Source organism: Panthera onca, chromosome D1, assembly GCF_046562875.1.
Source record: "Panthera onca isolate mPanOnc1 chromosome D1, mPanOnc1 haplotype 2, whole genome shotgun sequence".
In the NCBI taxonomy this organism is placed as follows: domain Eukaryota; kingdom Metazoa; phylum Chordata; class Mammalia; order Carnivora; family Felidae; genus Panthera; species Panthera onca.
In genome coordinates, this window is record NC_138348.1 from 77365948 (window position 1) to 77383293 (window position 17346).

A 17346-nucleotide genomic window follows, 5' to 3' on the forward strand; every position below is an offset into this window, starting at 1 on the left:
AACACCTTAAGTGAATATACAGGTGATTTATGCTCATAAATATATATTGTTAAGGAATACTTACTAACCAGTGACTTTGAATGGTAGTTGTTAAATAATAGGATTGTAGTAGGTTGTATGAAGACCTAAGGTTCTCTGTGAAAAATCATATTTAAAATTAAGCTAAGTGACAATTTGTGGTGCTTTGTAAGAGCTTTAGCAGTTTTATATATTTTAAGAATTGAAATCTTACCCTGTTTTCCAGTCATCTCCAAAACCTGTCAGTTTTCCAAAAAGTTTGAAAAATGCCAACTCTTTTTTTTTTTTTTTTTTTTTATGTTTATTTTTGTTTTTGAGAGTGAGAGAGACCGAGCACAAGCAGGGGAGGGCAGAGAGATAGGGAGACACAAAATCTGAAGCAGGGTCCAGGCTCTGAGCTGTCAGCTTGGAGCCTGATGTGGGGCTTGAACTCACAAACTGAGATCGTGACCTGAGCCAAAGTCGGACGCTTAACCCGCTGAGCCACCCAGGTGCCCCGAAAAATGCCAACTCTTAATCCTGTCCGTGTGAAAACACTTTTTATATAGACTTAACGTTGATTTCCTTGAGTACCACTTTGAGACTTCACTCCTATACCCCTTCCATGCTCTTTGCCCTCTTCTTTAGTTTTCATAGCCATAGTGTGTTCTGTGTTTTTTTTAAATCAGTGGGAAAATTGCATGATTTTACGTAGAAATAGTCTTTGGTTTTTAATAGAATGCAGATACAGTGTGGTTATTGTGATTGTCTTTGTTTATTCCAGGAGGTTGTTTACCGTTATTGTAAATATTCATTGTCCCTTTATACTTTTCTGGATGTAGATTGTTCTGGAGCTGTATAGTATAATTCTGCAAAGATAAGAGTTGAGAACTTACTTTGCTGTGGTTATTTGAATAAAAAAAATGAATGAGAATTTTGAACAACTAGCAGTTCTGTCTTCCACCCTAGCTTTCAGCTTCTCCATTACTTCCCCCACTCCCGGTCTGCCTACCAATAGGAAGTCACCTACAACTAACAGCATGCCACAGTTAGCATCCCTGCACTGAAATTATGTGGAACGTAATCCCAAATTGAACAGAATCCCATTCATGACAGAATGAATGGAAATAAAATTTTCATTTGTGTGGAAACAAAATTTTATATTTTTGGGTATTTGATAAGCTTTAATGTTTTCTAATTAAACCCCCTCTTCCACCTTTTTTTCTTAAGTAAATGTAAATATTTTGAGGCAAGGACTATGCCTTTATGTTTACTGCAGAGTCTTGGACATTTTTTTTTTTTTTTAATTTTTTTTTTTTTTTTCAACGTTTTTTAATTTATTTTTGGGACAGAGAGAGAGACAGAGCATGAACGGGGGAGGGGCAGAGAGAGAGGGAGACACAGAATCGGAAACAGGCTCCAGGCTCCGAGCCATCAGCCCAGAGCCTGACGCGGGGCTCGAACTCACGGACCGCGAGATCGTGACCTGGCTGAAGTCGGACGCTCAACCGACTGCGCCACCCAGGCGCCCCAAGTCTTGGACATTTGATAAATGTTCAGGGAGTATTTAGTTGAGTAGGGATAGATTAATTCAGTCATTTTGTAACAGTTTCAGATACTATAAAAATATTACTTTTCTGAGTATATTTTACATTACATTTTTTTAATTTTTTTTTTTTTTTAACATTTATTCATTTTTGAGAGACAGAGAGAGACAGAACATGAGCGGGGAAGGGGCAGAGAGAGAGGGAGACATAGAATCTGAAGCAGGCTCCAGGCTCTGGGCTGTTAGCACAGAGCCTGACACAGGGCTCGAACCCACAAACTGTGAGATCATGACCTGAGCCGAAGTCAGACGCTTAACTGACTGAGCCACCCAGGTGCCCCTTACATTACATATTTTTAAGTAAAATATATTAAACTTAATTGTGAGTATATTTAAGTATTTCTGTGCAGTATTCGTATTCAAGTTGTGTGAACATTATTTCTTTTTTATAGTGTCTGGCAAATGGCTATATGTAGTCAAATGTGAAACACTTTGGAAGTTTTATTATTTTAAAGTAATGTTTGAATTCTGTTATATAGTAAGTGGGCTCTGTTTTTTCTGTTATCTCCATCAGTGGAATATGGGCAGTACATGAACAAATGTGTCTATGTATTTATATCCTATTGGCATTTTAAAATTTGAAAAGTAATTTCTGTATTTTTATTTTTCAGAAGAGCTTAGCCGAACCTTCAAGGTCTAATGGAAATGTGGCTCGCCATTCCTCATCTCCATATGTAGTATATCCACCTGATAAGCCTTTCCTTAATAGTGATCTACGACGCTCTCCAAATAAGCCTACGTTTGCCTATCCGGAAAGTAACAGCAGAGGTAACAGAGCCTAACAAAATAGATTGGTTTTTTTTTGTTTGTTTGTTTGTTTGAATAGAGCCTAACAAAACAGATGGGGTTTTTGTTTGTTTGTTTGTTTACCCACTGCTTAAAAACCGTTATGTCTTCCATGTATTTTTAAAATTAGAGGAAAGTCTATTTTCCCCTTCCTGTTTCTTCCCTTCTCAAAATATAGTACCTTTCTTCTGTTTATTGATCGTTGAACACTATCTTCCACCAAATCATCAAGGCTAAATACTTTGGGAACTCTGGACTGCTCTGTCATCTGTAATATCAGTCAGGGACCAAAAATCGGTGTTTTGCCTCTGAAGTATCCCAAAGACTTATTTGTTCTGTCTCTCCATTCGCATTGCTTTAGTTCAGGCTCTCATCATCTATTGCATAGGTAATTGTAATGCACTCCTACATGATTGCTTAGCCTGTGGTTTGCCTTTCAGCCCCATTCCTGCCATTTGCTGTTTTCCATCATCTCTCCCACTTAAACAAATTTCAGCACCTCCTCATGGCTTACATAACAAATTCGTAGATTTTTCATAAATCTACGGTATATTGACTCAATATACCTTACCAGTTTCATCCCTTGCTTCTCTTCTGTTCTTCCTTACCCACACATCCTTCGCTCTGGCTTCTTTGAAATACCTGTATATTTGTTCGTGGAGCTTGCCATCTGTATTAGCTTTCTTGCTGTCTTAACAAATTACCATAATTCAGCAGCTTTAACACAAATGTATTATCACAGTTTCTGTAGGTCAGAAATGTGGATGCGCTCAACAGGGTTCTCTGTTTAGGGCCCTACGTGGCCGAAAGCAAGGTTTTGACTGGGCTGTGTTCCATACTGAAGAGTCTAGGGAAGAATCTGCTCTCAGCTCATTCAGATTTTTGTTCAAATTAAGTTGTGGTCATAGAGCTGAGGTTCGGTTGTCTTGCAGACTTGCAGTCAGTGCTGGATTTTGCTCCTAGAGGCTGTCTGCATTCTTTGCCATGCTTTCTTTATGTCCCCCTTCAGCAGTGGTGGGTCAGGTCTCTCTTCATGCGTCATATCGCTCTGACTTCTGCTGCTGCATCTTTCTAGCCACAGCTGGGGAAAATTGTCTGCTTTTAAGCGTTCGTGTGATTGGTTAGATTGGGCCGACAATGAGGAATAATCTCCCTATTTTAAGGCTTGCAACTTTAGTAACCTTTCCCAAAGTCCTTTTTGCCATATAGCAGGTATTTAGAATTTCAAGGAGTAGGACATAGCTATCTTTGGATGTCCATTCTGCCTTCCACACTAGCCATGTGTCGGGCTTACAAGTCTTTCTCATGCTGTGCCCTCTTTTTGAAATCTTTCTGTTGTAAAATTATAGATGTTATTGGATTGATACAAAAAAAAATTATAAAAGCTTAATGAATCCTAATTAAACAGTTCACAACACCATGATCTGAAGGGATAAAAGAAGCCTGTTTACTATCTTACACATTATATTTTCTTGTGTTTACTTTCCTCTTCCATCACCGTTTTTGCTCTTCTCTCTCATATTCCTTAAAACCACTAGTGACGCACAAGCAGAATTTAATATTATTGTTAACACACTGGTCTAAATACTAAATAAACATTTCCTGACTCTCTGCTCTATGAATAAATCTGCCCCGTTTAACTTTTCTTACTCTTTCATTCTTTAGTAATTACTTTTCTCTGAACTTATCTTAGAAGTTTCTTTATATAGAAGTAAATATCAGAACTGGATGTAATGTTGTAGTGGGAGGATTGATACCTAATTCCTAGACCACGTATTCGTGGCAGACCTCTGTTGGCATGATTATTGTGTGTGTGTGCTAAGTTATTACTAAATCTTACCTGATTCTTCTCCACTGTGGGCTTTGTATATTTTTTTGTGCTTTTTTACCATATGTTGTTTGAATGTTTTGCAAGTTTTATTTTTTGAAATTGCCAAAGTCTTTAACTGCTGTGTTCTGATGAGTAGCACTTTATCAATTGCTCTAATTAGCATTTTCTTTATTATCATCATCTTTGAGACACCGTATCCTATAAATAAGAGGTTTCTAGTTAGTAAGTTGAGTATCGAATATATTAAAAAACTCCAGACTTTGGGGCACTTGGGTGGCTCAGTTGGTTAAGCATCCGACTTCACCTCAGTTCATGATCTCGTGGTTGGTGGGTTTGAGCCACACGTCGGGCTCTGTGCTGACAGCTCAGAGCCTGAAGCCTGCTTCAGATATTCTCTCTCTCTCTCTCTCTCTCTCTCTCTCTGCCCCTCCCCCACTCATGCTCTGTCTCTCAAGTCCCTGTCTCTCAAAAATGAATAAATGTTAAAAAAAAACAAAACAAAAAAACCCACCAGACTTCTGGTTAAATTTATTTTAGTAAGCACTTTTGAAACCTCATTATGGCCTAGGTTTTTACATTGGTGACTATACTTAAATATTATTATCTACCTTGTACTGTACTACACAATCAGTTCACAGTTTACAAATGTCAGTTTAACCTATATGTGGTTGAAACATAACACTTCTTTTATGTAGAGAATCATTAGTAAATACAATTGGCCTAGTACTAGTGATTAAACACAAATTTTAAAACAGCAAAATGTGGTTGTGTGGTAAAGTGAATATATTTCATTTAATTTTCACAGAACAATTGTATAATTATATTCAAAATTTACACATAGAGTAACATCTCAAATATGATTAGTTTAATATGTAATATTATAACTCTTTACTCATTCCACATTTTCCCCAACTGTTTAGTGGACCCTCAAATATTTATTGAATGAGTTAAGTCTTATTTTGAATAGATACTCCCTATTAAAAAATTTTTCTTCTTTACATGTAATAAATGCTTTTCTTTTTCTTTCTATTTTTTTTTTTTTTTTTTTTTTTTTTTTGCACTAATACTTTAGGGGAAAAAAGACTTGTGATTCTTCTTAAGTTCTAGTTTAATTTTTTCATTTGATAAATTACCATTTCACTTTGCACTCTGCTAATAACTTTGAAAATATAATTTGACTAATGCCATAGAAAGGGATAATTAAACTATGTTTCTTGTAATTCTCATTTTCATACTCATTTTGCGTTTTAGTTAGAAAAGAGGTGAACAAGAAATTGGAAGTTATTGGTGCCTTCAGAAAATGTATTGTCCTTGGAGCCCTTTAAAAAAATGGTAACTAATGTATGTCATTCCAAAAAAGTTTAACCTGTTGTTTATGTTATTAGTTTAATGCATTTCAGATGATGGTAGTATGCAGAATGGCTTGGACATTTGAAGCAAGGTAACCAAGTACGAGGCAATACTACTAGCCAGTGCTTCCAAACCTTTCATTTCATCATAGTACATGTGGAAAATGAAATGATAATACATGTACAGCTCATGGAGGTAAACTGATGGGGCTGATGGCGCCTAGTCTGGTATCTTTTACGGTGCCAGGCCACTCATGGCTGAGAGCTTAGAGAGAAACAGTCTTGAACTATTACAAATTTGTGTCACACTTATTGGAAAAAGTTCAGTATTCTTGTGATCAGTGAGAGGAGTCAAGTTATGGCTATGGTGTTAGGTATTAATAACAATTTACTGCCCATCTGTTCTCCTGAAGCATTTGTTCTCAAATTTTTTACTCCAAGAAACCCTAATAAACCCATTACATGTTTGCATAAACATTTTAATGAAGAATAACTATTTTCCAAATTTAAAAAATATACTGTTAAGAGTGACATTGTTTTATTTTATACTTTATAAATCTACTTCTGGCTTCATAAAAGACAGCTTGATTCTCCTCTATTTTTGCATTCCATTTGTGTTGATAAGTTGTTTTGATTGAAGTATGAAAAAAAATCTGGCCTTACACAGATGTGTAGGTAGAAAATAAATAGTATTCTAATAATTTTTCCAACAATTTGTGGATATTTTTATTTGATACTACTCTAAAACGTGGCTATTGGTAGTTTCTTAAAATTTAGTTGCATTGTGGAAGCTGAAAACATTGGTGAATTTTTCATATTCTGGGATCTCAGGGCCACGTATCCGATTAACTAGGAGGACTGACCTCACAAGTTTCAGAAGTGGTTCTAATTATGGCCGTGGCTTATTATAGTAGAATCTGAAGGAACCCAGATGCAGGCTTCTAAATTTCTCTCTTAGGGAAGTCACACAGAAAGACTCTTCTTCCTACAGCTGTAAACTGTATGATGTGTGCAGTGTTTCTGCTCAGGAAAGCCCACTTAAGGCTCAGACACTATGGCTTTTATTTGGAGCTGGTCACACAAATATTTGGCGCCTGCACAGTCATGCTATTCACCATAAAACACATTGTTGTCACAATCGAGACAGGCTTGCCCAGAAGGATTTAGTGTTAGGCATACAAAACAACCTTATTAATTAGTAACATAGGGAGCATTCCAAGAGCCTAGTTTCCAGAGGCTAGCCAAGGTTCAGGCCTTCTGTATAAACTCTTTCGTGTGAGAATTTATTTTTTAATTGAAATATAGTTGACATACAATATTACATTAGTTTCAGGTGTGAAGCATAATGATTGGACTCTTCTGTGTATTCTGTTCTCCCCATAGTAAGTGTAGTTTGCTATCTGTCACCATACAGTGTCATTACAGTATTATTGGCTATGTTGCCTGTGCTGTATTTTTCATCCCCGTGACTTATTTCATAACTGGAGTTTGTATCTCTTAATCACCTTCACCTATTTTGCCCATCTCCCACTCTTCTCCCTTCCGGCAGCTCCCGGTCCTCTGTATTTATGAGTGTGTTTCTGTTTTTGTTCGTGTGTCAGGTGTGGGATTTTTGTTGTTTTTGTTTGTTTTGGGTTCCACATACAAGTGAAATCATTTGGTATTCGTCTTTCTCTGCCTTATTTCACTTAGCATAATACTCTGTAGGTCCCTTCTTGTTATGTATCAGCAAGATTTTGTTCTTTTTTTATGGCTGAGTAATATTCCATTGTATATGTATATTGATCCATTATGTATATATGTGTGGAATATGTAATATTTTATTTTATATACCACATCTTTATTCATCTATGATTTGCTTTTGTATCTTGGCTGTTGTAAGTAATGCTGCAATAAACATAGGAGTGCATATATCTTTTCAGATTAGCATTTTTGTTCTCTTTGGATAAATGTTCACTAGGGGAATCACCAGATCATATGATATTTCTGTTTTTAGTTTTTTGAGGCGACCTCCATAATGTTTCCATAGTGGCTTCCCCAGTTTATATTCTTATCAACAGTGTGTGAGGGATCGCTTTTCACATCCTTGTCAACACTTGTCACTTCTTGTCTCTTGATACTAGCTGTTCTGACTAGTGTGAAGTGATATCTCACTGTGGTTTTGACTTGTATTTCCCTGATGGCTAGTGATGTTGGACATCTGTTCATGTGTCTGTTTGCCATCTGTCTGTCTTCTTTGGAAATGTCTATTCGGATCTTCTTCCCATTTTTAATTGGATTATTTGTGGGGTTTTTGGTGTTGAGTTTTAGGCGTTCTCTGTATATTTTGATTTTTTTTTTTTTTTTTAACGTTTATTTATTTTTGAGACAGGGAGAGACAGAGCATGAACGGGGGGAGGGTCAGAGAGAGGGAGACACAGAATCTGAAACAGGCTCCAGGCTCTGAGCTGTCAGCACAGAGCCCGACGCGGGGCTCGAACTCACGGACCGCGAGATCATGACCTGAGCCGAATTCGGCCGCTTAACCGACTGAGCCACCCAGGCGCCCCAGTTCTCTGTATATTTTGGATGTTAACAGCTGATCAGATACATGATTTGTAAATATCTTTTCCTATTCAGTAGGTTGCCTTTTCATTTTGTTGATGGCTTCCTTTGCTGCGTAAAAGCTTTTTAGCTTGATACAGCCCCAGTAATTTATTTTTTTGCTTTTGTTTCTTTAGCCTAAGGAGACATATCCATAAAAATGTTAATAAGGCTGGTGTCCAAGAGATCACTGCCTGTATTTTCTTTTAGATGTTCTATAGCTTCAGGCCTCACATTTAGGTCCTTAATCCATTTTGAGTTTATTTTGGGGCATGGTGTAAGAAAGTGGTCCAGTTTCATTCTTTTGCATGGAGCTGTCCACTTTTCCCAATGCCACTTATTGAAGAGACCATCTTTTGCCCACTGTGTGTTCTTGCCTCCTTTGTCATAGATTAATTGATCATATAAATGTACTTTTATTTCTGGGCTTTGTGTCCTGCTCCATTGATCTGTGTGTTTATTTTTGTGCCAGTACCGTAGTGTTTTGATGATTACAGTTTTGGAGTATGTCTTGAAATCTGGGATTGTGATACCTCGAGCTTTGTTTCTCTTTCTCAAGATGGTATTGGCTATTTAGGGTCTTTTGTGGTTCCATACAAATTTTAGGATTATTTGTTTTAGTTCTTTGAATAATAGAGTTAGAGTTTTGATAAAGATTGCATTGAATCTGTAGATTGCTTTGGGTAATATGGACATTTTAACAATGTTTCAATCCATGAGCATGGTATATCTTTCCATTTTTTTGTGTTGTTGAGGAGTGTTTAAACAAATAATTTTGCTGATACATAAGCCATTCCAGAATGTAGAAAAGGAAAGCATATACCCCACCTTGGGTCTTTTTTTAATCCAGTACATCCCTGTGATACTACATTTGCTGACATACAGAACAGAAAATCGTGTGTTCCAGCCAATTGCATTAATGACCATAAATGCGGAAGTAAAATACTAGCAAAATCATACACAGTTATGTATAATCTAATGAAGGAATGCAAGAAATGTTTGGTACTACAAAGTTTTATTTAAAAAAATTTTTTTTAATATTTATTTTAGAGAGAGAGAAACCCAGTGTGAGTGGGGGAGGGGCAGAGAGAGAGACGGGCTAGTCCAGGCTCTGAGCTGTCAGCACAGAGCCCAACACAGGGCTCGAACCTTCAAACCACCGGATCATGACCTAAGCCGAGGTCAGACACCCAACTGACTGAACCACCCAGGCACCCCTACAAAGTTTTATTTTAATAAATACTTCTTAGTGGTTTAGAAGAAGAAGTTTTAAAAAACCTCAAATTGATATTAAAAAACATTTATTAATTTTCTCTTTTCATCTTACATGTGTTATATAATTATTCCAGGTATTTTAGAGAATTATTTAATTCCTTTAAATACTAATCTTAAATCTGGACTCTTCTATTCTCATAGTCTTTTCAGTTGATTTTTTAGTTTTCTAAGTTGTATGTGTTTCATGTTTATGTTTAATTACACTGTAGTGTCACCGTATACTAGGAGTAAACTGGCTCTATTATAAAATGTATCAATCTCATGTTTGGGGCCTGTAACATTCTAGGCACTAAAATTTGGTGAATGAATGAATTACATTAATAAATGGAAAGGTGTGCCTTGTTTTGAGTGAGAACCCTCGATTTTTAAGACGGCAGTTCTTCCGACCTATTATGCGGTTTCCATGAAGTTTCACGGAAATCGTTGTTTAGGCAAAATGGTTCTGAATATTTAGTTGGTAAGAATAAATAACTTTGAAATGTTTTAAAAGTTTATATAGTGTGGGAGGGATGTTTATAAGGTTTTAATAGTTAAAATACTTGAATAATGAATCAGAATAAAAATACTGAAACTGTAATTTCAGGTATGTGTGTATGAGACTATGGTAGAAGGTATATGTGTGTTAGTAATAATAATACCTATATATCTTAGTACTTGTGTGAATTTGGTATATGAGGCAATCGCCCTTTAAAGTTCTTCCTTCAAAACAAAAGTATCTTATTTCACATAAAGAATTAAATGTAAGAATATGTGAAACTCTAAGTGTAACAAAAGGAACATGTAAAGTTTATGTATTCTTGACATTGAAGAGCATTCTATCTTTGTAAAGAACTTGATGCAAAAGATTTCTCATTATAATGATATAAAAAATCAGAACAGCTTTATACTAAAACTGACAGCATCTAAACGAGAATTAATAAACTAATAAAATCAAAGGGGAAACTTTTTCTTAAGGAATTCAAAAGAAAATTGGCCAATAATATATATTTAAAAATCTTCAAACTTTTAATAGAAATGCAAATTAAAATAACCAGTAGTAGCTTTTGTTTCTTAATCAGACTAACCGAAACAGAAATAGTGTAATAGTGGGGTATGTTGGCAAAGACACATACTTTTAATGAAAGTATAAATTGATGCAACCCTTTATGAAGGTACTTTACTTTCAAGAGCCTTTCAAATACAGATGTTTCAAATATGGATATTCTTGGACCCAGTAACTTCATTTTTAATTTTTAATTATTATTATAAGGAGATAATCTTTTAAGATGATCTGATTATATGAGGGAATGCTCAGTTTATTATAGTGCTAAAGTGAAAAAGAAATCATAAATTTTAATCTCAATTTATTTTGCATATATCAGAAAAGATTGAAAGAAATAACCAAAAATGGTAGTCCTTATCTCTTGGTAGTAGGATTATAAGTTACACACACACACACACACACACACACACACACACACACGTATGCTGCTTTTTTATATATATTCTTCTTTTATATATTGCTTTTATAATCAGAAATTTTTGGAGGTCAGTTTAAAGAGTGATTAGAATTTTTCCTATATAATGAAAAAACTGAGACTTAAAAAAATAATCCTTTTTGTGCTTGATATCTTTAACTTTACAATGGGATTCTGCATAGGATTCTGTTAATAAAACAGAAAAAGATTGACAGTTAATATACTTGAGGTTACGTATGAATTTTGTATGATTAATTTTGTATGATTAAATATTTTTACCATTTTATAAAATTTTTGTAATCTTTTGCCATAATAATTTGTTTACTTGAGTACCTAGCACATTTCAGAGACTCAGAAGATACCTTTAAGTAGGTTTAAAAAAAAAAAAAAAAACAATTATGTGGCAATAATTAACATTCCATTGTTCCCAAAGAGTGATTCTCTCCTGGGCCCACCTGTCAATTTTATTTTTTATTTAGATTTGCATATTTAAAAATAATTTTTTTAGTGTTTACTTTTGAGAGAGGGAGAGAAAGAACACAAGCCGGGGAGGGGTAGAGAGAGAGGGGACTGAGGATCCAAAGCAGGCTCTGCTGTCAGCACGGAGCCTGATGTGGGGCTTGAACTCACCAACCATGAGATCATGACCTGAGCCAAAGTCAGACGCTTAACTGACTGAGCCACCTAGGGTGCCCCAAGATAAGTATGTTTTTTATTGAACTTTCTCCATATATATTGTTACATTATTCATGTTTGGATTTGGCAGCCATATTTTCTGCTCTGAAGAATCTTCAAGATAAGATTCGACGCTTAGAACTTGAAAGGATTCAGGCGGAAGAAAGTGTGAAAACCTTATCTAGAGAAACAATTGAATATAAGAAAGTATTGGATGAACAGATTCAAGAAAGAGAGAATTCAAAGAATGAAGAGTCAAAGCATAATCAAGGTTTGTTTAATTATGAAGGAAATGAAACTTACAAATACACAAAATACAAAATGAAATACACAAAATAAGACTTGTAAAATTATTCTAAAAGCAAATTCACGATAGTGTTTTCTAGTGGTCAGTATCTTTGGGCACTCCAGAACTGCATTATACTTGAGTACATTCTGAGGAACACGTGGTGATGCCTTCCTTGCATTATATTTACTGATCCAATTCAAGACAGATTGGACTAGCATATAGAAAGAGAATGACTTAGGTCATCTAGGCTTCTAGAGCTATTGGAGAGGGTTTATTGTATACACAGTAGACTTAATTCCCATTAACAGCTTGTTACAACTGTTGTATGAGTGAGCTAATTTCTGTTTATGTATTCTGTTTAGAATTGACATCTCAGTTATTAGCTGCAGAAAATAAATGTAATCTTTTAGAAAAACAGTTGGAATACATGCGCAATATGATAAAGCATGCAGAAATGGAAAGGACATCTGTCTTAGAAAAACAGGTATGGTGCCTCACAGATTCATTCACAGCAGTAGCTATGGGGGAAATTAGACTGACATAAAGATCTTTTTTTCTCAGTGAAGACTAATGGTTCTGTTATAATAATTATTTCTCCTTTAATCCAAATCACTGATAGTAGTACCAGTAGTTCATTTTGAGAAACAACTAAGTGTAAGCTTTGAGAAAAATGTGATTTGTTGTTTTAACATAGCTATAAAGAGGCTTCCTTTTTGGATGACCCTCACACACACTGCATATCTTCTGCACACAGCTTTGATAGCTTCTGCTTTTGAACAGTATAACAGCCCACGACTGAAATTACTTGGGATCGTTTATAGGGTGGGGAAGAGGGTAGTCCGTTCAATCTGCCATATGATTGGAAATGGCAAAACATATATAGTAACATAGTCATTCTCTACTTTGGAATATTCCAGTTCTTAGCTTAGAAAGCGTCTATAAGTGAGATGTTTTGACTAATCTCTATTAAGCATATATATTAAATAACCTTGTTTATTTATCAGTGAATTTTATCATCAGTGAATTTTAAATAGCCCATTTTCATAAGAATGGTTCTGATACTGGAAATAAAATATGATTTCGCCAATTTTTAACTTAATGTATTTTTTAAGGGCAGCAAATATCCATAAAGGCAGATTGGAAGGATCCACTAAGGTGGATTGGAAGGAATGAGTAATTGACACAAACTCCTGGGGAAATTACTGCTTTATTTAGTCATATTCATATTTCTGTTAGTATGATATCTATTGCTATAGTCTTATCTATGAAGATCTACTATTTATAAATTCAGGTACTTAGTGTTTTGGCTTTTTACCAATAGACCTCAATTTAGCGTATTTCTACTACTTATCCTAGTTTAATGGTTTACCCTGTGACTGTCAGGGGACATTCTTTTCAAAGCCTAAAAGACCTACTAGACCTAAAAGCCTACTAGACCTAAAAATAATAATAATCGATGTTTTGTATAGAATTCAGAGGAAGCATAAATTATTGATACAAAAAACATAATCATTGCCTTTAGAGATTAGCTGTGTAAGAGAACCAGACTCACTGAAAGTATTAGCCCATATATCTAAAAACTTTCAGCTGAGTATAATGAAAGTCTCAGGGTATAGAACCTACTGTTATAATGGTATATAGTAGGAGCAGGATTCCACTTGTATTTATTGATTTCTTTATCCTGTGGTTTCATCTTAACATTGTTTTCCTAGAATTTCTCTGTAGTATAGAAGTTCTGTGAAAGGCCAGATATTACTTATAGTATATTCTAAGTTATGCCCAGTATTAGTTGTGTTTTGTTTTTTTGTCAAATTCTCATGTTTGTGTTTACTACTATTTTCCAGGTTTCCCTCGAAAGAGAACGACAACATGATCAAACACATGTGCAGAGCCAGCTTGAAAAGTTAGATCTTCTTGAACAGGAGTATAACAAACTTACCACAATGCAGGCCCTGGCAGAAGTCAGTGCATGATATTGGTTCTTTTGTAAAATTGATCATTTTATAATACCGGCTATTCATAAGAAGAAAAGTGATCTTGTAGCAAAGAAACAGGAATTTTTAAGAGGAAGAAATGTAAATTTGGAAAGGGTGTTCACATTTTCTAATCTTGATTTACATAAGAAGTTCTTTTTGAAAATGTTGGAAGCTTAAATGTTTTAAGCATCAATAAGACCTGTATCACTTGGTTTAAGTTGTTGCCTTTAGTTTTAATTGATTCACTTGGGAGGTGTTTAATACCACTGAGATTAACATTCCAAATTTAGCTTCCATGCAGCCTATATGCCTTCATACGGAACTGTATTCTTGGGCCATAGATTTTACCCACAATTCTGTTTAACTACCTCACAGCTACTTCACAAATGACTAATAATGAATCACAGAGGAGAGCGTCATGGTTACTGGCAAGCACAGAGTCATTACTAGAGTGAACAAGCTTGTGTTTACTGTGCTAAAATTTTATAGCACATTCCTGTGTTGCTGTATTAAAATTTTACAAACAGACACTAAGTCTTTCACTAACCACTTTTAATATTTATATCACTAGAAAAAAATGCAAGAGTTGGAAGCAAAACTCCGCGAAGAAGAACAGGAACGGAAACGTATGCAAGCTAAGGCAGCCCAGGTAAGCTGCAGTGTCAGCAGGCAGGCTTCCCAGATTTCATACACCTCTTTGTGTCAAAACAAAAGATTCATTGTGGACTTCTTAGATCATTTATATTTTGGAGGAGTCTACTATATAAATTCTCAGACGTAGCTTGATATAGAAAATTATTAACATTGGGGCGCCTGGGTGGCTCAGTCGGTTGAGCGTCCGACTTCGGCTCAGGTCACGATCTCGCGGTCCGTAAGTTCGAGCCCCGCGTCGGGCTCTGGGCTGATGGCTCAGAGCCTGGAGCCTGCTTCCGATTCTGTGTCTCCCTGTCTCTCTGCCCCTCCCCCGTTCATGCTTTGTCTCTCTCTGTCTCAAAAATAAATAAACGTTAAAAAAAATTTTTTTTTAAAGAAAATTATTAACATATTTTTGTAGGCGAAGAGTAAAAGTTGAGCAGTTTTTTAGAGTTGTTCAAATTGTGGGTTTTAATCAGCATTTTAAAAAAATCAATGGACTAAAAACCATCAGAGTAATAATACATAAGGATGTAAAACTTCTCACTTGGGTCACTGTTGGAAATGTTGGAAAACCATCATTTAGTTTCCTGCTTACACATTTTCCTTTCTCTTGGTGGCCTCAAAACACCAGGACAGAAATTGAGGTAGTGGGCTGCGCCAATCAGTAGTGACCATACCAATTCACAAAAGCTACTGGATAAGGAAAGTGAGCTCTGTTTGCTCCTAGTCTTTGATTTTAGCCCATGCATTGACCACCAGGCAGAATAGGTGAGGCAGTGTGAATCCACACAAACATTGAATTTTTATGTATACCAACCAGAACCACATTTCTAAACGATGCAGCAATACTTTTGTTCCCAGTGAGTCTTACTGACAGGCTCAATAAAATACCTTGTTCGTAATTGAAGACTCTTTTAAGAGCTTATTTATTCAGATACCTCCTATTTTCCCTCCCACTTCCAGAGTCTTAAAACATTCATATGTATCTTTTCTCATATTAACACAAGAAGCAGGTCTTGATTCCAGAACAGTTAGGAGCAGAGGGTCTGCAGCTTAGGCTGTGGTCAGAGGCCAGCAGTGTCCTGAGTTCTGTTCATATGTGGGCTTGCAGGGCTGTAAACATCTTGTTATCCTTGTCACCTTGTCTGTTGCTTCCAGAACCCCCCAGAACTCTCTGATTTAACATAGTCTCTTTCTATTAAACCTGATATATTTTCTTTCTCAAATATTTACCTTGTGTTGTATTTTTTCCTCACTGTGCTGAGTTCTGTGGTCATGTGGCTTTATTTTTGATCACAACAAGTTTTGAAGTGACTTGGTTTCTCTGCCCATTCCACTGTAAGGTCAGCCACTTTACTGTATGTCCATTTCCACACTTGTAACATGCAAACTCATAAATTGTGCTCTATATACGTTGTGGTGATGAGTTTTATTGTACATGAAATAAAATTAAACAAGTTCGTTATTTTATTAATTTAAAAAGTTATTTTACAGTATTTTCACTTTTTCATTTAGCAGGCATAATATAGGGACCAAATCAGTTATTATATCAGTAAAGCTTTTTTGAGTTCTGAGAGTGAATGCTATTCTAGTAGAATACCAGTGACCAGGGATCGTACATCGTTCCAAGTCAAGCCAACCTTAACTTGTATGGTCTTGGGCAAGATATTTAACCATTCAGAGCTTGGATTTTACCGTTGATGAAGTGGTCTTCATTTTATATCTTCCTAGTGTTGGAGACATCAGATGAGAGAAAAGACAATGAAAGCACTTAAAAATGTTAAAACTCTGCCACACAAATATATGACCATTACTGGGAAGAATTAAATAAACTGGAAGTTAAAACATTTTTAAAAAGTTGTTACTTTTATACTATTCAAACCCATTGGCTTCATAAGTCTCACACAGTAATAATTTTATCAGAGTAGTAATTTTATGTTCAATGAATTCTGTCTATTCAGTTGACTATGTATAAAGCATTGTTAGATGCGTGAGAATGTAGATGCTCCCGAGGGTAGGCATCCCTGTATTCCTTTGTCTCTGAATAGATTCTGTCCCTAAAGAATGCAGTCATTGTGGGAGTTAGTATTCTCGGTATTTCTTTTTAACTCATCCATTGGTTCTGAGTGTTCCAACTCCATCATAATTTCCTGGGGAACTTTAAAATACTTTTAAAAACAATGAGGTCCAGAGAGGATCCTGACAATCTGAATGTTTCTCCTAAACCCCAGACGATTTTGATACATAAGCTCGTTTGAAAACCATTATTCTAGACAAAGACAAAAGGTGTGATAGTATCTGCTGACGTACCTTCCAGTTCTTTTGGACATAAAATTTCCAGTTTTCATTTTCTTATGATGTAAGGGTGTTAGTTTTTAAAGAGGGAGAAATGTATTTTGCTCTCCAGCCGCATTGTGTCTGGCACTGATGTAGTTGCCATGTGTAAAAAAGAAGAAAATATTGAAGTATTGGTTTGGATTCAGATATATTGTATTTAGCTCATTAGGTATAATTTATGGAGCAACTACAAATAATGGAGCTAAACGGTTCCAAACTGGGGGGGGGGGGGGGGGGGGAGGATAAGTTGTAGCACAGTACTTCAGGATAAAATGAGGGACTTGTATTGATTTAAAATATTTGGGGTGCCTGGGTGGCTTGGTCGGTTGGGCGTCCAGCTTCGGCTCAGGTCATGATCTCATGGCCCATGGGTTTGAGCCCCGCGTCGGGCTCTGTGCTGACCGCTCGGAGCCTGCAGCCTGTTTCGGATTCTGTGTCTCCCTCTCTCTCTGCCCCTCCCCTGTTCATGCTCTGTCTCAAAAATAAATCAACGTTAATAAATAAATAAATAAATAAATAAATAAATAAATAAAATATTTGGAGAATGTT

General features: G+C 35.8%; 1 protein-coding gene across 1 annotated transcript in view; it reads left to right on the forward strand.

Moving 5' to 3' along the window:
• CEP57 (centrosomal protein 57) overlaps positions 1–17346 on the forward strand; it is a 41985-nt gene that overhangs the window by 12991 nt on the left and 11648 nt on the right. The window contains exons 2-6 of the mRNA XM_060605304.3: positions 2215–2371; positions 11651–11830; positions 12211–12332; positions 13693–13809; positions 14396–14473. Of these exons, the coding sequence (XP_060461287.1) occupies positions 2215–2371; positions 11651–11830; positions 12211–12332; positions 13693–13809; positions 14396–14473 (654 nt within the window). The remainder of the gene's footprint in view (positions 1–2214; positions 2372–11650; positions 11831–12210; positions 12333–13692; positions 13810–14395; positions 14474–17346) is intronic.